Source organism: Penicillium arizonense (assembly GCF_001773325.1).
Source record: "Penicillium arizonense strain CBS 141311 chromosome Unknown PENARI_contig001, whole genome shotgun sequence".
Taxonomy (NCBI): Eukaryota; Fungi; Ascomycota; class Eurotiomycetes; order Eurotiales; family Aspergillaceae; genus Penicillium; species Penicillium arizonense.
The window spans coordinates 1,402,621-1,419,200 of NW_019173278.1; the positions used below are offsets into that span (position 1 = coordinate 1,402,621).

Sequence of the window (16,580 nt, forward strand, 5' to 3'; positions counted from 1 at the left end):
GACAGGCTCGTTAGACAGTGCTTTTGCACAGTAGGCTTTAATAGGGAAGTGATCGCTGAGATAAGTGTTGATTCGGGCATGTAGTTGACCCCGCACGCGGAAGAGACGGCAGTTGGGGTTGATCAGTTCTGGCTGTGTTTTGGTGATTAGCTGGTGAGCTGGCCAGTGAGCTGGGTTATTTGGAGTCTTGGGAGGTCTTGGGGGGAGTGTTGGGATATACTGATAAGGTGTTGGGGTTGCCTAGAGGAAGCCTTGGGATCGATCGGACGGCAGTGAGCAGCACGACTAGATACTGTCGTCGACCAGATAAACCCATAGATGAAAATTGAAGAGAACACGAAGTCTCTCAGAGAGTAAGTTGCCCAGGGCGCCAAGGTAGCTGACCGCTCTTCGATAGAACATCATTGACTGAACCTCTTTTTGGGACATCCAACCCGCCTGATCCGCAAGTAGCTCCGGCACATCCAAAAATCAAACATCACTCGAATGGGTGAGTTGCATGGATCTAATCGGACTTTTTTCCGAACATCCTTCTCCGATCTCTGCAAATGTACAGTAGTACGTACGCAGTACCCATGTGCATCCCCCACAATCTCATCTCCCGTGGTACGATCCTCACGTGGCTTGGGGTTTGTCCGACTTGGCAAAGAGGCTGTACAGAATACACACCTCCGGGCATCATGAAATCCGATCCGAGAGACGTTCCGCTCCGCCGAGCCGAATTGAAAAAAATTTTCGGTTATTGGAGTTGACCTGATGGGCCCAGTGTGAACCATGGAATACAATCCAATTATTTCGCTTTCCAAGACTGATATTGGGGTAATTGCCGTCACTGGAACATGATCTCCGATTACTACATTGTGGTTGGACTGGGGTATGGAGTGAACTGTGATCAGATGAGCAACTGTGGGGAAACTGAGATCTTTGTTATTCGCCAAACGTTTAACATTTTGGTTCTGGAAGTTAAGTGTGCAGGCAGGATCGACTGTCGCATGACGATGCATGACGCTACTCCAGGGCTGAGAGAGCTCTCCCCGCATTGCTGCTTCCAGTCAGCGTAGAGAGAGTCTGGGAAACTCAAGTTTGGATAGTTCGTTGGTTCGATATAGTTACCTCGCCATGTGGCTGCTGGGACAACCATTGATCTGTGCTCTGGCATTGGCGGTCAACAATGTTAGCACTTACTCTTTTGGGTTATTGTACTCCCAATAGCGCCACTGGTGACAAAGCAGAGTTTGTCCTTCTTGGGCGGTCTGGGAGAATTTGCACTGTTTACATTTACCGTTTTCTACAGTTACTTTGGTACAACTGTTCTCTGTAGTGGCTAGAACTCCCTGCAACCTTACAATGCATGTCTCACCGGCTAATATCAGCCTAAAGTCAAATTCCACACAAGTTTCACGCCTTCCAGGCTAAAGCCAATCTCAAGCCTTGTGGTGGTTGTTTATTGTTCTTGGCGCGCCACAAATCAATGTATAAGGGGAGCAACCACCACTAGCGACTAGCGGCATGCCAGAGATTTCACCTGGATTCCATAGTCCACACACTTGGTGGAATAGAAGAGGTTGCACTGTACGAGCAAGTGGATCTCGCCATTCCAGCTGCAGAGCAGATAGTCTGCACCTGTAGGGGGATCTTGCATAATGACCGAGGTTGCGTTAGTGTCGGATTGATCCTGCCGTGTTTTTCCTGGCCCCAACCCCTGGATACATACTAGTACATGATCTAAGTCTAGACAGTAGAGAACTCCGTAGGCCACGAAATTAGATCAAGGAGGCCCCAACCCGAGACAGAAACCGTCCGAAGCTGTAACGGGGGAAATCTCTGACGCGGGCCGAATCCGAAGTCAACAGCAGCTCAATGGAGCATAGTGAGACGTCGACAGGTTCCACTCTTCACGTTTGTCACTCCTCGAACCACTAAGTGGAGATGAAGCTTGACCTTGCATGTCTAGCTTGGAAAAAGTAATATCAAATCAAATCAAAAAAGCCACGCACGGCGTTGCCGACCCGGTGGTCTCGGTTCTGGTCAGTTATTCAATCTCTGTACAGTATACTGTATAGTATCGACGAGAATAGCAATTGATAGAACCTCAAACTCAGTCTGACATATCCCGTCTTTCCGAAACGTCCAGCAAAATACTAAACTCGGAGTTTGATGAGGATTGTCCGTGTCAACGTTAAGTCTATGGGTACAGTATCCGTGCCCGACTCAAAAAAGGGGCAAAAGGAGAGAGAACGCAGACTAGACCCACGATGTACCCACGCTAATGGAGGGAGAAAATGGAGAAACCTGCATAGATAGATGACGAATCATAGATCCTTGTCTAATGTGTATGGTATAGTTGGGACAAGTCGGGTTTATGGCGTAATGGATTCATTGGTGCATAATCCCGCCCGGAGCCAGCTAAGCAGCTTACAAATGTGCTATACGCTAATTAATTACGGACTTAGTTGGGTTCTCTGGAGAAATGGAAGTGCTGGACCGAGGTCGTGACGCAGTTGAGTTGACCCGGTTGTCCCGGGATTTGCCCCCGAAGCTTGGGAGGTTGAGTATGGATCGTCAATTCTTCTCTCCACAAAGCTGCATATTTGATGCAAATCGCTGCAAAAGCAGGTGCTTTTATTTTCTCCATCAGGCTAGTGAAAGTTCGAGGTTGAAAAGACGATCGTGATTTTCATTCAAGCCTTGTTACCGTGGAGTAATTTCCGTACAGGCTATACATGTAGAGTGCATAGCCGGGCTTGAGACCCTTGACCCACTGGATCAGACGCGGCTGACCGGAGGCAAAGAGAAAGTAGCCGGAAACTAAAACTGGAAAAGAACATGAGAACACTGCCCCAGAGGAAACCCCAGAAGCAAGTGTGAAAGGTGAAAGGTGAAAAGGGAAAGACGAGGTGAAATAGTATTATAGAATATCCAATAATGCATTTGCCTCCCCCGGATCCCCCGCCCTTTTTCCCCGGTCTGACTTGGTATTTTCTTTCATCCATTTTTCCGTGCCGTCCCTGCATCTGCATGGGCTGCTGGCATGGGCTGCTGGCAATGGCTGACCTGTATGTTCTAAAGTCTCGTGAAACTAGCACCCTGGTACTCCCGTACACCTGTACTCGTTCGTATACATAAAGTGGCACTTGTCCCCTAGCTCCGTCCAGTTCCCACTTTTCCATTAACCTCTGTTAGCTGGAAACGGATGCACATCATTGCAGTTTGAATAAAAAAAGAAAAAGGAAAAGAGTAAGTTCGCTGGTCCCACCTTGTTCCGTTCGTCCCTTCTCTGGCTATATTAGCTTCCCTGTCATCCAACTTTCACTTCTCCAACTTTGTTCTTCATCTCCATACCAGCAGTGCTGTTCAGAGTTGAATCCTTTCCCCTTTTACCCCATTAATAACTGTGTTATCATTTGGTGGTGTTGTTTATATCCCAGCTAGCTGGTCTTCCATTTCTACGATTCCCTTTTAACGAAACCCCATAATCAGATATCAATTATATCCTGCATCATGTCTGCGACTGAAGCATCCCACAACCCCGGGTTGGATAAGGACGTTGGCGCTACTCCTGCCCAGAACGGCAGTGGCGCTCCCATTCAGCCTCAAATGTCCGCCGAGGAGCACCAGGTGGCTCGCGCCGCCGCCCGCTTCGGATACGGACCTCTGGCGCACGTTAACGTCGACGAGTCTTCTCTCCCAGCCTTTGGTGGAGAGTTCCAGCCCGGTCTGTACAAGTCCGTTGAGGGTCGCAAGTTCGGTAACCCTGCGCCTCTGGGCCTCTGCGCTTTCGCCTTGACTACTTTCGTGTTGAGTGCTATCAACATCGGTGCTAGGGATATTAGCGCGCCGAACATTGTTGTCGGTCTTGCTTTTGGATATGGTGGTCTTGTTCAGTTGCTTGCCGGCATGTGGTATGTATCCGATCCATCCATCAATGGAATATCGAATTGAAGACTGACGTGACTCCCCAGGGAAATGGCCGTTGGCAACACTTTCGGTGCTACTGCTCTCTCCTCTTACGGTGGTTTCTGGTTGGCCTTTGCTATCGTCTTGACCCCCGGTGGGTTCGAGATTGAGGCAGAACTCGGCGCAACCTCCTCTGATCCCTCCAAGTTTTATAACTCAATGGGTCTGTTCCTGATGGTATGTTCGAGTCCATACATCCTGTGTATCCCAAGACCACAATTCTAACCTAACCCAAACAGGGCTGGTTCATCTTCACAACCATCATGCTCTTCTGCACCCTCAAATCAACCGTCGCTTTCTTCCTGCTCTTCTTCTTCCTGGACCTGACCTTCCTCCTCCTCGGTATCTCCTACCTGCAGACCGATTCTTCCGGAGGCGTCAACGTCCCCGTCCAGAAAGCAGGCGGTCTCTTCGGTCTTCTGGCTGCCTTCGCCGCCTGGTACAACGCCCTGGCCGGTATCGCCGATGACAGCAACAGCTTCTTCATCATCCCCGTTGCTCACTTCCCCTGGTCGGCTACTGGCCGTACCCGTCGCACCAAGTCTGAGCGCGAGCTCGCTTAGATTATCCCGCGATCGGAAATCTTGAGTCTCGGTGGTGGATGGAGAGGTGTCCATGCCCTTTAGGTAATTGACACTTGTAATGTTTCTGATACCCAGTGCTGTATGTACGTGTCGCGCGCGAATACTGGGTTCCTTGACTCTTTGAATATGCGGGTGGTCATCGATCGTCGACGCGTTTGCTCGTTGTTGATGATTGGTTCGGTCGCGTGTTCGCGGGGGTCGAGGGGTCTGTGTTTTCGCCCTGTGGCTTTGTGGCTGTTGCCTTTTGGTTGAGTGATCAATACGGAACATCTCTTCCCAGGTGACAGTTGCAAAAGTGTCTGGTCTCGTTTGCTCTTGAGCTGCGTGGCTGGTTAATAGTTGGCCGGTGGTTTCATGCGAGCATATAGGCTTGTATTGGGCCCCGGCTTTTTTCCTTGTTGTATTTAGTCTCTTTACCTGCGAGTTTTGACTCTGTAATTAATCCCATGTTCTATGACAACGTGTCTCATGTCCTTGTTCGCGTAGTTGCTCAAGTGTGAATTGGGTTCGGGTCTTACCTGGTTCCAAGATCATGAGTAGTTGTGTGCATTGCCGATGTTTGACTGGACTTGCAGTGTGTTGGCATCGAAGGGTACCTAGAAGCTGGCAGCTGGTATCTGTTCCAAGCTGTGAATCCAATGGACAACAGAGCATCAATGCAATGATCCGCCATAGATCGCTTCGTTGGTCGCAGAACTATACCGTCAGCGATAGTTCAAAGAATCAAACATCTGTATAATAAGTCAACAACCATAATAACACCCCACAAGACATGGTTATCCTGGTATAAGCCATGAGCTGTAGACTGTAGACTGTAAGCCGTGATATCAGCCATAACCAAATAAAAACATCAGCAAAGCCATAGTAGTCAGCATCCAACCCCAAATCAGTATGTATGGAAAAGGGGGCAACACAGAAGTATGTATATACTCCGAAAACACAATAATTTTCGAACTCTCACATCAGGCGTGAGCCAGGCCGTTTAATATAATCGGCTTTCCGTGGCCAAGGGGGAGGTGGAGAAGCCGAGTCATACATGTCGGTCTTTTCTCGGCTGAGACTTGGCTTTGTTTGAAGGGTCAATCATGGAGTCGTTTCAATAGTTCCACTCCCAATACTTCGACTTTCTTCCTGCCTTTTGGAGTGGTTTATTCTTTATTCCCCTGATATAGAATAGACATGCAACACTCACTTTGAGGAATTGGTTTATTGATAATACTGTACGGACGTAGAAAGGAAAGGACTTCACTGTAAGACTCGAGTTTAGTTCTCACATCAGACAATCACCGAGCAAAGGCCGGTGCTCCACCCGGTTGAAACTCGGTTGTGTCTCGGGATACTGTCTAGGCCAGTAAAGTGAGCTAGGTAAAGGGCTGATCAGAGACGGTGATTGTTCGGTGATCGGGATGCCGATTGTGTCATTGTGGACTGATAGGACCTGTCATGTTTGCGTCTGCCGGGTTGAATCGGGAAGGTGAGGTATATTCGGGGTCTTGGGTTCTTGGCTATAAGTTAGGGGTTTACAGTGCCCAGGGGGTTGGCATGCATGTACAATAAGTACTCTGTAACTCACTTCTGTACTGGGTACAAGGATTTGGTATGCTTTGAAGTAGTTTCATTATTCATTCAGCCTACGCCATGCGCTATATGCAATTATATATACCACGGGAGGAATAGGAATTATAAGCACCAAACTTCCAAGGGTCGGCACAAGTATCAATACTCTCCGATCCGGGTCGAGCAACTCAAGCCGGTAGATCCACTTGCAACAAAACCTCATCCCAAACCTGACGAAGCATAGGCAGATGAACACGATCGACATAGAAAAAGCCCAACAAGAGAGCCCGCGCCTCCTGCCAAGAGGTAATCCCTTGCAAACGGGCCGCAGCAGCCAATTCAGAAACGAAAAAGGCCCGCTCGGCAGGTAAGGTAGCACTACAGACAGCGCCCATGAAAAGCTGCCAGATAAGCAGATCCCGACACAGTGCGAACAAGCCCATGGGAATGGTAGTGGCGAGAGCAGCGCGCAGAGCGAGAATCGGTTTTGGCAGGAGTTGCGCGACCATGGGGTAGAAGCTCCAGATGGCGCTGTTGTGGAAGAGGAGGCAGGCGAGACGGGTACAGCCCTCGATTGAGTTGTCGCCTTTTTCTTGGCCGGTTGGTGTGTAGCGGTCTGTGTGGAGCATGTACTCCACGTACAGGACTTCTGTGTTGAAGTAGTCTTCCGTTTCTTCGTTGAATTCTTTGTAGCCTGTATTGCCTTTGATCCATTCTGCGTACCAGGATAGTTCTAGGAGGTCGTATATGATCTGGGGCATGGCTTCGCCGAATATGCCTGGGATTTTGAGGAGGGGGAAGAGGCGTGTTGCTAAGAGGGCTACGTCGTCGTTTGGAGGGATTAGGGAGAAATGAGCTGGGCGCGTGTAGCGAACGAAGGGGAAGATTGGTTTGGCGTGTGCCATGCAGGCGACGCGGATGTCGGTCCTGTTGCTGTTAGCTGTGCCCCATTGTTTGGTGCTGGGGGTGGACGCACCATGAGATTTGGAACCGGACGTCCGAGGGGACCTCGTCGAAGTTCTTTCGCAGTGCGATCATCTGACGCAGGCCTGCTAGATGGATTTTGAGATAATCAGGGTTTCCCGATGCGATCTGCAGTCATGATAAGTTCGATATCCACAGCTTCTCTTGGAGACACTCACTTCAATCGTCAACAGGGTTGAAACGGCAGCAATCAAAACATCACTGGATGCCTTGACCGGGTCCGACAAGCCCTCATTAACCAGTCGAATGGTCTCACCCCGATGGTGGAATGTATCAATCACCAACTGACTCCTCTTCTGATTCGGGTCACGGATAGGCAGCTCGCCAGCGCGCATGGCATCATTAGACGTCGCCATACAGATCGTCGCATGCAGAATGGCCGGATCCTGCTGGATCAGAGACGCCCAATGCGCTTGCAGCTTGGGTTTATACCGCGTCTGCAATGGATGTGCTTCTTGCGTGAGATCCCATAGGACTATACCACTGTCAGTATACAACCATCTAATTCAATCCAATCGGACAGAAGACTTACAAACTCTCAAATGCCGCATCATCCTATCCGTCAGTTGCGTATGGCCAGTATTAAACGGATCATTAGCTCCCTGTCCCACGCACGACCAAATAGACGGGTAAGTCGTCACCTCGCCATAGCTCTCCCCATCCCACGACGCAGCCGGAACAACCGGGTACCCAGCAGAGGTTGTAACAAGCGCATTGCTCATTTCAACTTGCTCCAGCTCCTGCTCATCTGAGATGTGACTCCCAGACAAGCTGGCCGATGAACTGATCGACGCGCGGGGAGTTCCGGTCGGTACCAGGGCTCCGGCGGGTCTCTGATAAGGCGTTGGCTTCCATTTGTCTTTGTTGTACTGCTTCGTGCTTTCCATGCGCTTCTTGCGGTTATGCTCGGACATTACATGGGATCGGATGCGCTTCAGTGTTTCTTCTTTTGTGCCTTCTGCTGCGGTCTGGGGGTCACTGTTGACCCAGAACAGGGTTGATTTCCCGGAGGCGTTGGTGTTGGCCTTGCGGGGTTTGCGGACCTTGGCGGGAGCATTGCGATTGGGTTTAGGAGTTGGCGTTGGTGCTGGAGCAGGAGTAGAAGCAGGAGCTGGAGCTGGAATTGGAGGGACCTGCGCTTGAGGTTGTTGATAGGGCTGGATAGGTCTGGTATCATCATGATGATCGTCGGGGACGTAGTCCGGGTGAGCGGCATCACTCGGCCATGGCCGAGACAGCACCGGCAAGGTCTGCTCGTAGCTGAACTTTTCCTCCATTTCTGAGGGAGAAAGAAAGAGCCTCAAGAGCCCCGGGGGATCAGGGTAGATATGGAAGAATTGAGGAAATTGGATTCTTCAGTGATCAATCGCCGGGCGAATCACCGTCCCCGCTAATTGCTAGTGGGATGCGAGGCTGCGCCCGAGGGAATCACATCCTCTTAAAGTGGGAGCCTTAGAGGTACCTTTGGAGGCTTTGGGGGCGTTTAGGCGGCCCTTTGAGGGGCTTTGAGGGCTTCGCAACTTAGTTCCAAACAAGCTATGAGGGGAAACTGGTGAGATGGCGATCCACTGTAATTCTTGGCTTTATCCACCAGGGACGTTGAGTGTGTCTCCCAAGTACTTTTGGTGGAGTCATGTGGCGCTCTTCAACAAAGTTACATACGTATACTCATGTACTCATATGTACAGTGCGGAATTAGTGCCTTGGTACGGTCTTTTTGCTATCGGGGTATATACTAGTAGAAAATCCGACATCTTGTACGGTGCAAACATCGGTTCATGAAACATCTAATTAAAGACGCGGAGCGATCTTCCTTTTGGCCCCAAGACCACTGACGAAATGTCTCCAACGGTCAGAAACCTGCAGCGCAAGGTTTTGACGCTCCCGTAGGCACTACTGTCGACTCGGGCGCCAATGGCTGTGGGACTGCCGAAATGCTGCAGTATAATGTGAGATGACAATGGCATGTTTCAAGAGTGTAGGTATATACAAAGCTGGGGTTGGGACAATCAGAGTCGGATTATCCGGCTGGACTCCGTATGCAAGAGGTAGCTCCACTCGTAGGACTAACTACATTGTGCAACACTCCGAGCTACAAGTGGAGAAGAGGGAGAAACCGGTGGGAAGCAGATGAGATACAGCGAATAAGATAGTGAAGGGAAAATAATCTAATGGGTGTATTCCGGCATGCAAATAGGTTGAGCCCCGAAATTTAGGTCATACCGGGCCGCGGAAAGATCGGCATCGTCTCCAACTGTTCTAGTCCGCCCATCGTACCACTTTGTCCATTGGCTTGCCAGCCTTGTCCGGTCTGCTGGTTGATAAACTGGCTCTGTCGGAAGGGATTTGTGCTTCCGGTGGGATTCGGCTGCAGAGGTGCGGCCGGAGGCATGCCTTGTGGGGCTGGAGAATTGCGAGCAAACGGATTGGTTCCGGTTCTCTGAGGTTGAATGGGCTGCGCTTGTGGGAGCGGTGGCGCTTGCTGGGATTGGGCATTCTGGAATGGCTCGGTGGAGGGGTTATATTGCTGGTTGGCAGTTGATAACCGCCTAGCAAAGGGATTTGTGTTCTGCCGGCTTAGAGGACGGGCAGGTGGTTGAGCGCCCGTGGAAGCATTCAGCATCACTGACTGACGGAACGGATTGGTACCTGTAGTCTGAGGCTGCAAGGGCTGAGGGGGTTGCTGTTGCTGTTGGAACGAGGCAATGCCCTCCTGAGGAATGGGAGCCAATTGCGACTGGTATCCATATGATTGTGGCTGCGCTGTGTACCCACCGAATCCAGCACCAGTTGGCATAGCTTGAAGCGGCTGCTGTTGTGGATGTTGCTGCTGCTGTCCAAAGGGGTTATTGGGCCCTTGCGCTTGGTAAGTGGCACCGTATTGGGCTGGCTGACCAAACCCGGTCGCCTGGGGCTGTTGAGGCTGTTGCTGGCCGTATCCAGTCGCCTGAGACTGCTGCTGTTGGAAGCCAGTCTGCTGGGGATAGAAGGGTTGCTGCTGTTGAAACCCTGTTTGCTGGTACTGCATCGATGTGGGCTGGCCAGTCGGCTGGCCCATCGGCTGTTGATTCTGTTCAATTGAATCAAAGAAGTCGATCAAATCCACCGGCGCTGGCTTGGCTTTTTCAGGTTGCCTGGCTGGGGTAGGCATCGGCGCACTTGGTGCGGGTTTCGGGGCATCGTTATTCGCACTGGCTTCCATGGATGGCGGAACACGAACGCCCTTCTTGGCCAGGTACTCCCGTCGGCGAAGATCGAAATCGGGGTCGTTGAGATCATCCTCGAGAAGTCGAGCCAGGTCAGTAGAGGCATGCTTGAGTTTGGGAATTTCCAAGCGGGTGGCAGATTGGAAATGCCTTGCGACTCCCAGGAACTGCACAACTTCCTCCGTTTGTTTTGTGAACGTCTTATAGATTGCCAAGGCGCGTATACTATCGGGCCGTGACATCTCAAAGTAATGCTCTGCGTTCGGTTAGAATCAATAGCCACTCGTGAAAGGTAGAGGACTTACCCAAAACATTGATCGTCCCCTCGTTCATGACCGAGTACAGGGTCAGTAGATCTAGTGTGAGGAGGCGGAAAGCCGTCAGACTGATCTCGTTCTCGGGCTCATCTGTCAACAGCTGTGCGGTCTGTCAGTCACTGCGCAATAACAAGACTCGATATCACCCACATCACACCGCAATAGCACGCGAATCTGCTTCTGTACTATCTCCGTCTCTCTCAGAAGGCCTTTCTCCACGCCAATCCTCTTCAACCGACCCGGTCCGCTTCGTACATGGTCGGTTTTCGAGGCTTCAAATGCCTTGGCGCGCGTAATTAGATATTCGGCATACCGTCGGATATTATGTCCCTGCGATTGAGCTGCCGAAATTGTCAATACCTTTATTCTTGTAGATCAAAAACCACTCAGCTTACCTTCCGAGAAATTGCTGGGCGCGATCTTCTTCGGGTTATCAGACAGGTATCCCAACGCAGCATCTAGTTGACCCTCTCGGATCATAAGATGAAGAACGATGAGCGCTTTGAACACAATGGTCCATGCCGAGTCTCGGAGTCGCAGTTGGAGTGTTCGGAATACTTCTGCGACACCTGCCTCACCGGTGTGAGTTGCCACGAGGATATGTTCAATGTACTTGGATTTGGGAGCTGCGAGCTATTCGCACGAGAAAATTAGTGGCTGTCGCGCGCAAATAGAAAAAGGGTAAATAATCCGACTCACCTTGAGCTTCGTGGCCCCTTTTACCGACTTCTCAAAGCCTCCGGCCATGCTGCCTTGGAAAGTAGCGAATCGGTGCCCAACTCGGGGATGAAGGGGAGTGCAAGTTTGTCAAAAGACAGGGAAAAGACTGAAGAGCCCGCTTCAGGTATCAATGTCCTTATAGTATCCAGGTAATTCCTATTTCATTACTGCCTCGCTCATGACGTGGCTCATTGAGCCATTCTGAAAGCCCGGGGGTAGTTGGGATTCTGGGAGAGGGAAGGAGGAGGAGGGAGTCGGAACGGCCGGTTCGGGGATTGGCGAGTATGAAGAATCTCAGGGTGATGATGAGTCGAGAAACAAAGGAATAAAGATAGGCGACAGTTCCAGGGTGAGGAGGGAGTTCCTGGGGGGCGGAGTGTCCATGTTCCTGTCGCCCAATTGGGACTAGTGTCAGTCAGCACGAGGATCAACGTCGGTAGTTTGGACGACTTGAGATCGGAGACATGCGACTGGAGTTAAACACAGCACAAAAAAGTGTGTGCGGTATATTGCTTTTCTACAGTATTGGGCCATCGGGGAGCTCAATTCCTGCCAGTCTTGGGGTCTTGAACTCACTAATCCTCAATTATATATCTATACAACTAGTGTTTACGTCTCCATACTCGGATCCAAGCCGCTATAGGCCTGACATTTGCTAGAGACATGTGGTTCTCTGGACGACAGGAACCCAGCTAACAGGATCATACGACAAAGTCTGGACACTGAAGTCGAGACGAATGCCTGAAACGTGCTTAACCTTCTATAACAGAGGCTTGATTTCTTCAGGCTCTCACACATCCTCCCCGACTTCCACGGGAGAGCTGAAGAGTAAAATTACTCCCTGATTCTTGTAATTTAATTGTAGGGATATACGGACGGCTATAATGACTGGCTTTGGTACTCAGCCGGTGATCTCAAGTAGCCCTACCAGGTCACAACAAGTTTTCCACCACTAAGTTAAGGCTGTATTCGATCACTTACAAAAGACACCAACGGAGTTTGGCTTTCTCACTTCCCTAGCCAAATCCTGACTTTTTGAAAATATATTGCTTTCCCATCCCACTCGAAGACTTACCTTTTCTCTCACCCCAACCTCCATCCCCATTCATTCCTAGACATCCCAGCGAAGAAGATCTGCTTGCTCCTCACATCTTTCAAAGTCTTTTATCTAACCTAGGGTCTCTTCCTTTGCTACTCTCTTCTTGATCCACCTACTTCCCATATCCCGAGGTCTTTATTCCTCGAGACGCACATCCGAGCGACGGAACGACCTTCATCTCTTGCCTGTAAGTACATTCTCTCACTCCCAACCTGGTCTCCAGAGAGAAGAGATGTCACTCATCACTCAAACATCTTGTCTGACCCAAGTTCGTTTCTTTAGTCACTCTTTCCTTCCTTCACACGCTCCAATCTTTCATCTCCGAGAACGACTGCGACGAAGCAGAGTACAGTTTTCTTCTTACTACGTTGTCGTGTGATCTCAAAATTGGCCTCCATTTCTTTTCATCCTTTCCGCATCGTCCCAAAGAAAGATGGAGGCTCCAAAAGAGCCTCGCCGGCCAACGTTGCGATGGGATATTCATATGCGTCAAGTCCTGTGCTGCCTTTATCGTTTCTTCTCTTGCGACAATAAACAGACCATGGAAATTTTCTCTCATATGTTTCGAAGCCACCTCAATGAGCGTGGAATTACGGGATTCGTCCCATATGCAACACTCCACACCCAGTGGAGCTGGATGCGAAGCAGTGGTGATCTCGTTTGGTACCACGTGCACATAGACACAGAGTTCAGCACCCACGCAGAGTGGACTGAAATTGTCGAAAAGATCAGGGCCGCAGCCAAGATCCTGCGATTCGATCTACGTGAGAAGACTAGAGATGGCACTGATACTTCCCGCTGGAAGTCTCGACGGCCGGACGCCGAATGGGTTACGGATTTCCATGCCTCCGTACTTCTGGTTTCGGTGAGTAGGCAGGTAATAGAGACCTATGGTAACACTTTGCTGACCACATTCTTCCTAGCATAATATGCCCAAGACCACCACGTCGGTGAAGCGAGATGATGACCAGGGCACTATTACTGACGACAATGCAAGCACCCAAGCAGCACATGTCAGCAATGAGAAGTCTTCTGCTTGGCACGAGAGTGAAGCCAGACACAGTGGCCTAAAAGTCTACGAGTATCGTGGAATGCCCGACAGCGATTGCTCCACTGAAACACTTGGTTTCGTTGAGGCGGCACCCAAAGAACTCCGTCAAGCCCCAGCCGATGATCCCAAAGGTAGCGGTCAAACTGATCAGGTCCCTAAAAAACATGATCAAAGCCATGGTTTAAGTGTCGACAAAGTCCCTCCGCTGCTCTACCGATGGTGGAACATTGATTCACAGGGAACCAACTCAAAATACCAGTTTCGTGCCGGCCTCTTCTGTAACAGGGAGACGTTTAACCCCGAAGACATAACGGAAAGCGAATTCAAGGCCTTCTTTCGCGGCCATGTGACAAAACAGGAGGTTGCGACTCCTTTTATTTCGACGTTTTCTTCGCCGCTAGCACCAATACACCGTGCCTTGATCAACCAAAAGGGCGCTATGGTGTCAATCATTGATACCTCGAAGGTGACAGCAAAGATATTCTACGCTTGCCCCCTCGCTGTCCAAACCAGGACCTTTACACGCAACTGGAAAGGTTACGCCGAGTATCTGGTCTGGGGGGAAATCCCGGCCGAGGCAATTGTTTCAACGCTAGACATAAACACAATAGAGTTGATTGCACAACTCAACCGTGATATCAACCGCCTCCTACAACTTCAAGTGATCCGAGATACGCGGCGTTGCAACCAAAAGCTGCGCGACATACTAGCTATGAGGCACAAGTGGAAGGCATCCTTTCAGTGCGGTCTTACCTTGAGGAAGCTTCTTGTTCTTCTTCAGATCCCTAGAGCCTACTGGGAAGATCTAGCACCAAAATTCGCCCGCGGTTGGGGCTGGAAATATGCCGCAGAAAAGAGAGCCTTTCTCGAGGGTGTTCTCTCTAGAATGCCTTATTCTCAAGAGGAATTGTCGGACTCGGAGAGTGAATGGGTGATGCCACCACAGACGACACCTAAGAAGCCGTCAAGCCACCTAACAACTGATTCGGATGAGGAGGACTGGGAGTCCGAGGAGAGCGAGCAATGCTATCAAGAATGCTCTGATCTACAGCCAAAGCCGGAGAGTCTCCGGAAATCACCCCGCAAGCCATTCTTCTATCGGGGAGATGTAAGCCCGGACTTAGATTGGATTCCTCCAGAGCAGGACGAAGACCCTTCGGGGCACTCCGACTCTGATAACAATGGTCATGATGCCTCCGAAACCCGCTCTATATCCATGGAAGAACAGAGTGACACAACAGCGGATAGTGTATCCCTTGAGACGGTTGATGGTATGTCTGATCGGTACGAAGACGAAAACCTCATTGAGGACAATATGGCTCTGGACTGGGAACATGCACCTATGCCAGAAAACACACAAACCGGGATGCCGCCCCAGGATCATAACGTTGGTTTTTCCCTTGTGCATGGCTCCCTAGTGCATCCTCAAAACAAAGAGACAGAGATGGATATCGATGGCAACGTCAGCGACGAAGAGGACGACCCTAGTGCTCAGAGGGCACTCGAGCGAGAATGGCCCCCCGATGATGATTGCCCGGACATGCACACCCTAAGTCGAGTTCGATTTGGGTGAGGCTTGCCCTTGCCTGGCTGAAATATGAGAATTAGTTGCGAACCCCATGAGAGATGAGACCCAGAGAATGAAGGCAACAGCGGACGGTTATTGTACGATTAGGTAGTTGTTGCCATGAATGGAAATGATATTATCTGAATAGCGTACAGTAGTCTGCGAAAGTAGCCATTCCGGTCGACTAGGGTATTGAAAAGACAAAACGGCATGACTGGACAGGCCACCAAGCTACTGAAGGAGACGGAAACAAAACCTAGGACGAGCGCACACCCGCCAAGTCTACGTGACTAGAAGACACATACTGAGCAACCGAAGTAGCTTAGAAGAGTGGGAATAACCCAGAATGCGCATTGAGATAGACTCTGTCAAGATTGACATATATGGTCAGTCTTTTCTTTGACCAGAGCTGTTGTACAGTTTCCATCGCAAGAAGATTGAAGAAATATTTTTGCTTTTTGCGTGGATACACTCATTCTTCAGCGAGGTATCTGGGACATGGAAACTCGTAAACTATCCCAATCCCCACCCGAGGATTTCCTGTATCCAATTCATACCGCTTCCTTCGCCGTTATGTCTTCGAAAACCCAATTATCCAACACTTAGAACTTGGCGAAAGACTTGACAGCCTTGCCAGTGCGGGGCAACACCTTCAACACGTTGAAGCGGACCTGTAAAAAATCGAGTCAGTTATTAATTCGGAGAAAAAAAATACATCGCCAAATTCCAGATGTGATGGTAGAACCGCACTGCGGGTTTGCACACAGTGCTGGGAGTAGCGATGTCGGAGAAATATTCGACGTACAGTCTTGGACAGAGGACGGCACTGGCCGACGGTAACCCAGTCACCCTCCTCAACACGGAAAGCGGGGGAGACGTGAGCAGACAGGTTCTTGTGGCGCTTCTCGTAACGGTTGTACTTGGGGACGTAGTGAAGGTATTCACGGCGGATGACGATGGTACGGTGCATCTTGGTGGAGACGACCTGTAAAAAAAGTTAGCGGGTTGATCCAAATGCCTATAAGCATTATAAAATTACCTTTCCGGTCAGGATACGGCCGCGGATGGAGATCTGGCCGACGAAGGGGCACTTCTTGTCTGTTTCAAATGTTAGGTTTTGTTTTCGATTTGATATTTCGAGATTGCAGATCCATGGCATATCCAGGTCTTTTCAGATTGCGAGTGTCGATTAGAAGTCCGCGCACGAACACAGGGATTGCAAAGATCCCCGAACTTTTCCTCAGCCAAGCATCCCCATGTTCCATGCGACCATCAACTCGCCCTCTCCAATCTTGAAAAGACCCTTCCATGCATAGATTCTGACAGTTTCGAACTGAAGTCGTGCATACCGATGTAGGAGCCCTCAATGGCGGTCTTGGGGGTACGGAAACCGAGACCGACATCCTTGTACCAGCGGCGACCGGAGGTAGACTTCTTGCTGGAGGCCTTGCTCTTAGCGTTGAGGAAGATGTGAGGCTGCTTCTGGAAAGCGCGCTCGGACTGGACGGTCAACTCGGTGGCCATTGTTGCGGTGTTGT

At 50.3% G+C, this 16,580-nt stretch overlaps 5 protein-coding genes across 5 annotated transcripts; 2 read left to right on the forward strand and 3 right to left on the reverse strand.

Moving 5' to 3' along the window:
* Window positions 1-3,501: 3,501 nt before the first annotated feature.
* Window positions 3,502-4,520, forward strand: PENARI_c001G11909 (acetate uptake transporter family protein; the record flags this gene model as incomplete). Its single annotated transcript, XM_022627067.1, has 3 exons — window positions 3,502-3,902; window positions 3,963-4,134; window positions 4,197-4,520. The coding sequence occupies 3 exons, from the start codon at window positions 3,502-3,504 to the stop codon at window positions 4,518-4,520; spliced, it is 897 nt and encodes a 298-aa protein (XP_022493636.1).
* Window positions 4,521-6,286: 1,766 nt separating this feature from the next.
* On the reverse strand, window positions 6,287-8,359 carry PENARI_c001G06981 (uncharacterized protein; the record flags this gene model as incomplete). Its single annotated transcript, XM_022626682.1, has 4 exons — window positions 6,287-7,025; window positions 7,075-7,190; window positions 7,241-7,557; window positions 7,615-8,359. 4 exons carry the CDS (start codon window positions 8,357-8,359, stop codon window positions 6,287-6,289), a joined length of 1,917 nt encoding a protein of 638 aa, XP_022493982.1.
* Window positions 8,360-9,294: 935 nt separating this feature from the next.
* Window positions 9,295-11,352, reverse strand: PENARI_c001G01439 (ENTH domain protein; the record flags this gene model as incomplete). The annotated part of the gene is made up of 5 exons (XM_022626232.1): window positions 9,295-10,544; window positions 10,594-10,705; window positions 10,756-10,946; window positions 11,001-11,238; window positions 11,305-11,352. The coding sequence occupies 5 exons, from the start codon at window positions 11,350-11,352 to the stop codon at window positions 9,295-9,297; spliced, it is 1,839 nt and encodes a 612-aa protein (XP_022493280.1).
* Window positions 11,353-12,983: 1,631 nt separating this feature from the next.
* Window positions 12,984-15,048, forward strand: PENARI_c001G08127 (uncharacterized protein; the record flags this gene model as incomplete). Its single annotated transcript, XM_022626773.1, has 2 exons — window positions 12,984-13,289; window positions 13,348-15,048. 2 exons carry the CDS (start codon window positions 12,984-12,986, stop codon window positions 15,046-15,048), a joined length of 2,007 nt encoding a protein of 668 aa, XP_022493950.1.
* A 596-nt stretch (window positions 15,049-15,644) lies between these two features.
* PENARI_c001G07436 (40S ribosomal protein uS17) lies at window positions 15,645-16,566 on the reverse strand (the record flags this gene model as incomplete). Its single annotated transcript, XM_022626713.1, has 4 exons — window positions 15,645-15,713; window positions 15,848-16,027; window positions 16,082-16,140; window positions 16,392-16,566. The coding sequence occupies 4 exons, from the start codon at window positions 16,564-16,566 to the stop codon at window positions 15,645-15,647; spliced, it is 483 nt and encodes a 160-aa protein (XP_022493165.1).
* Between the last annotated feature and the right edge of the window lie 14 nt (window positions 16,567-16,580).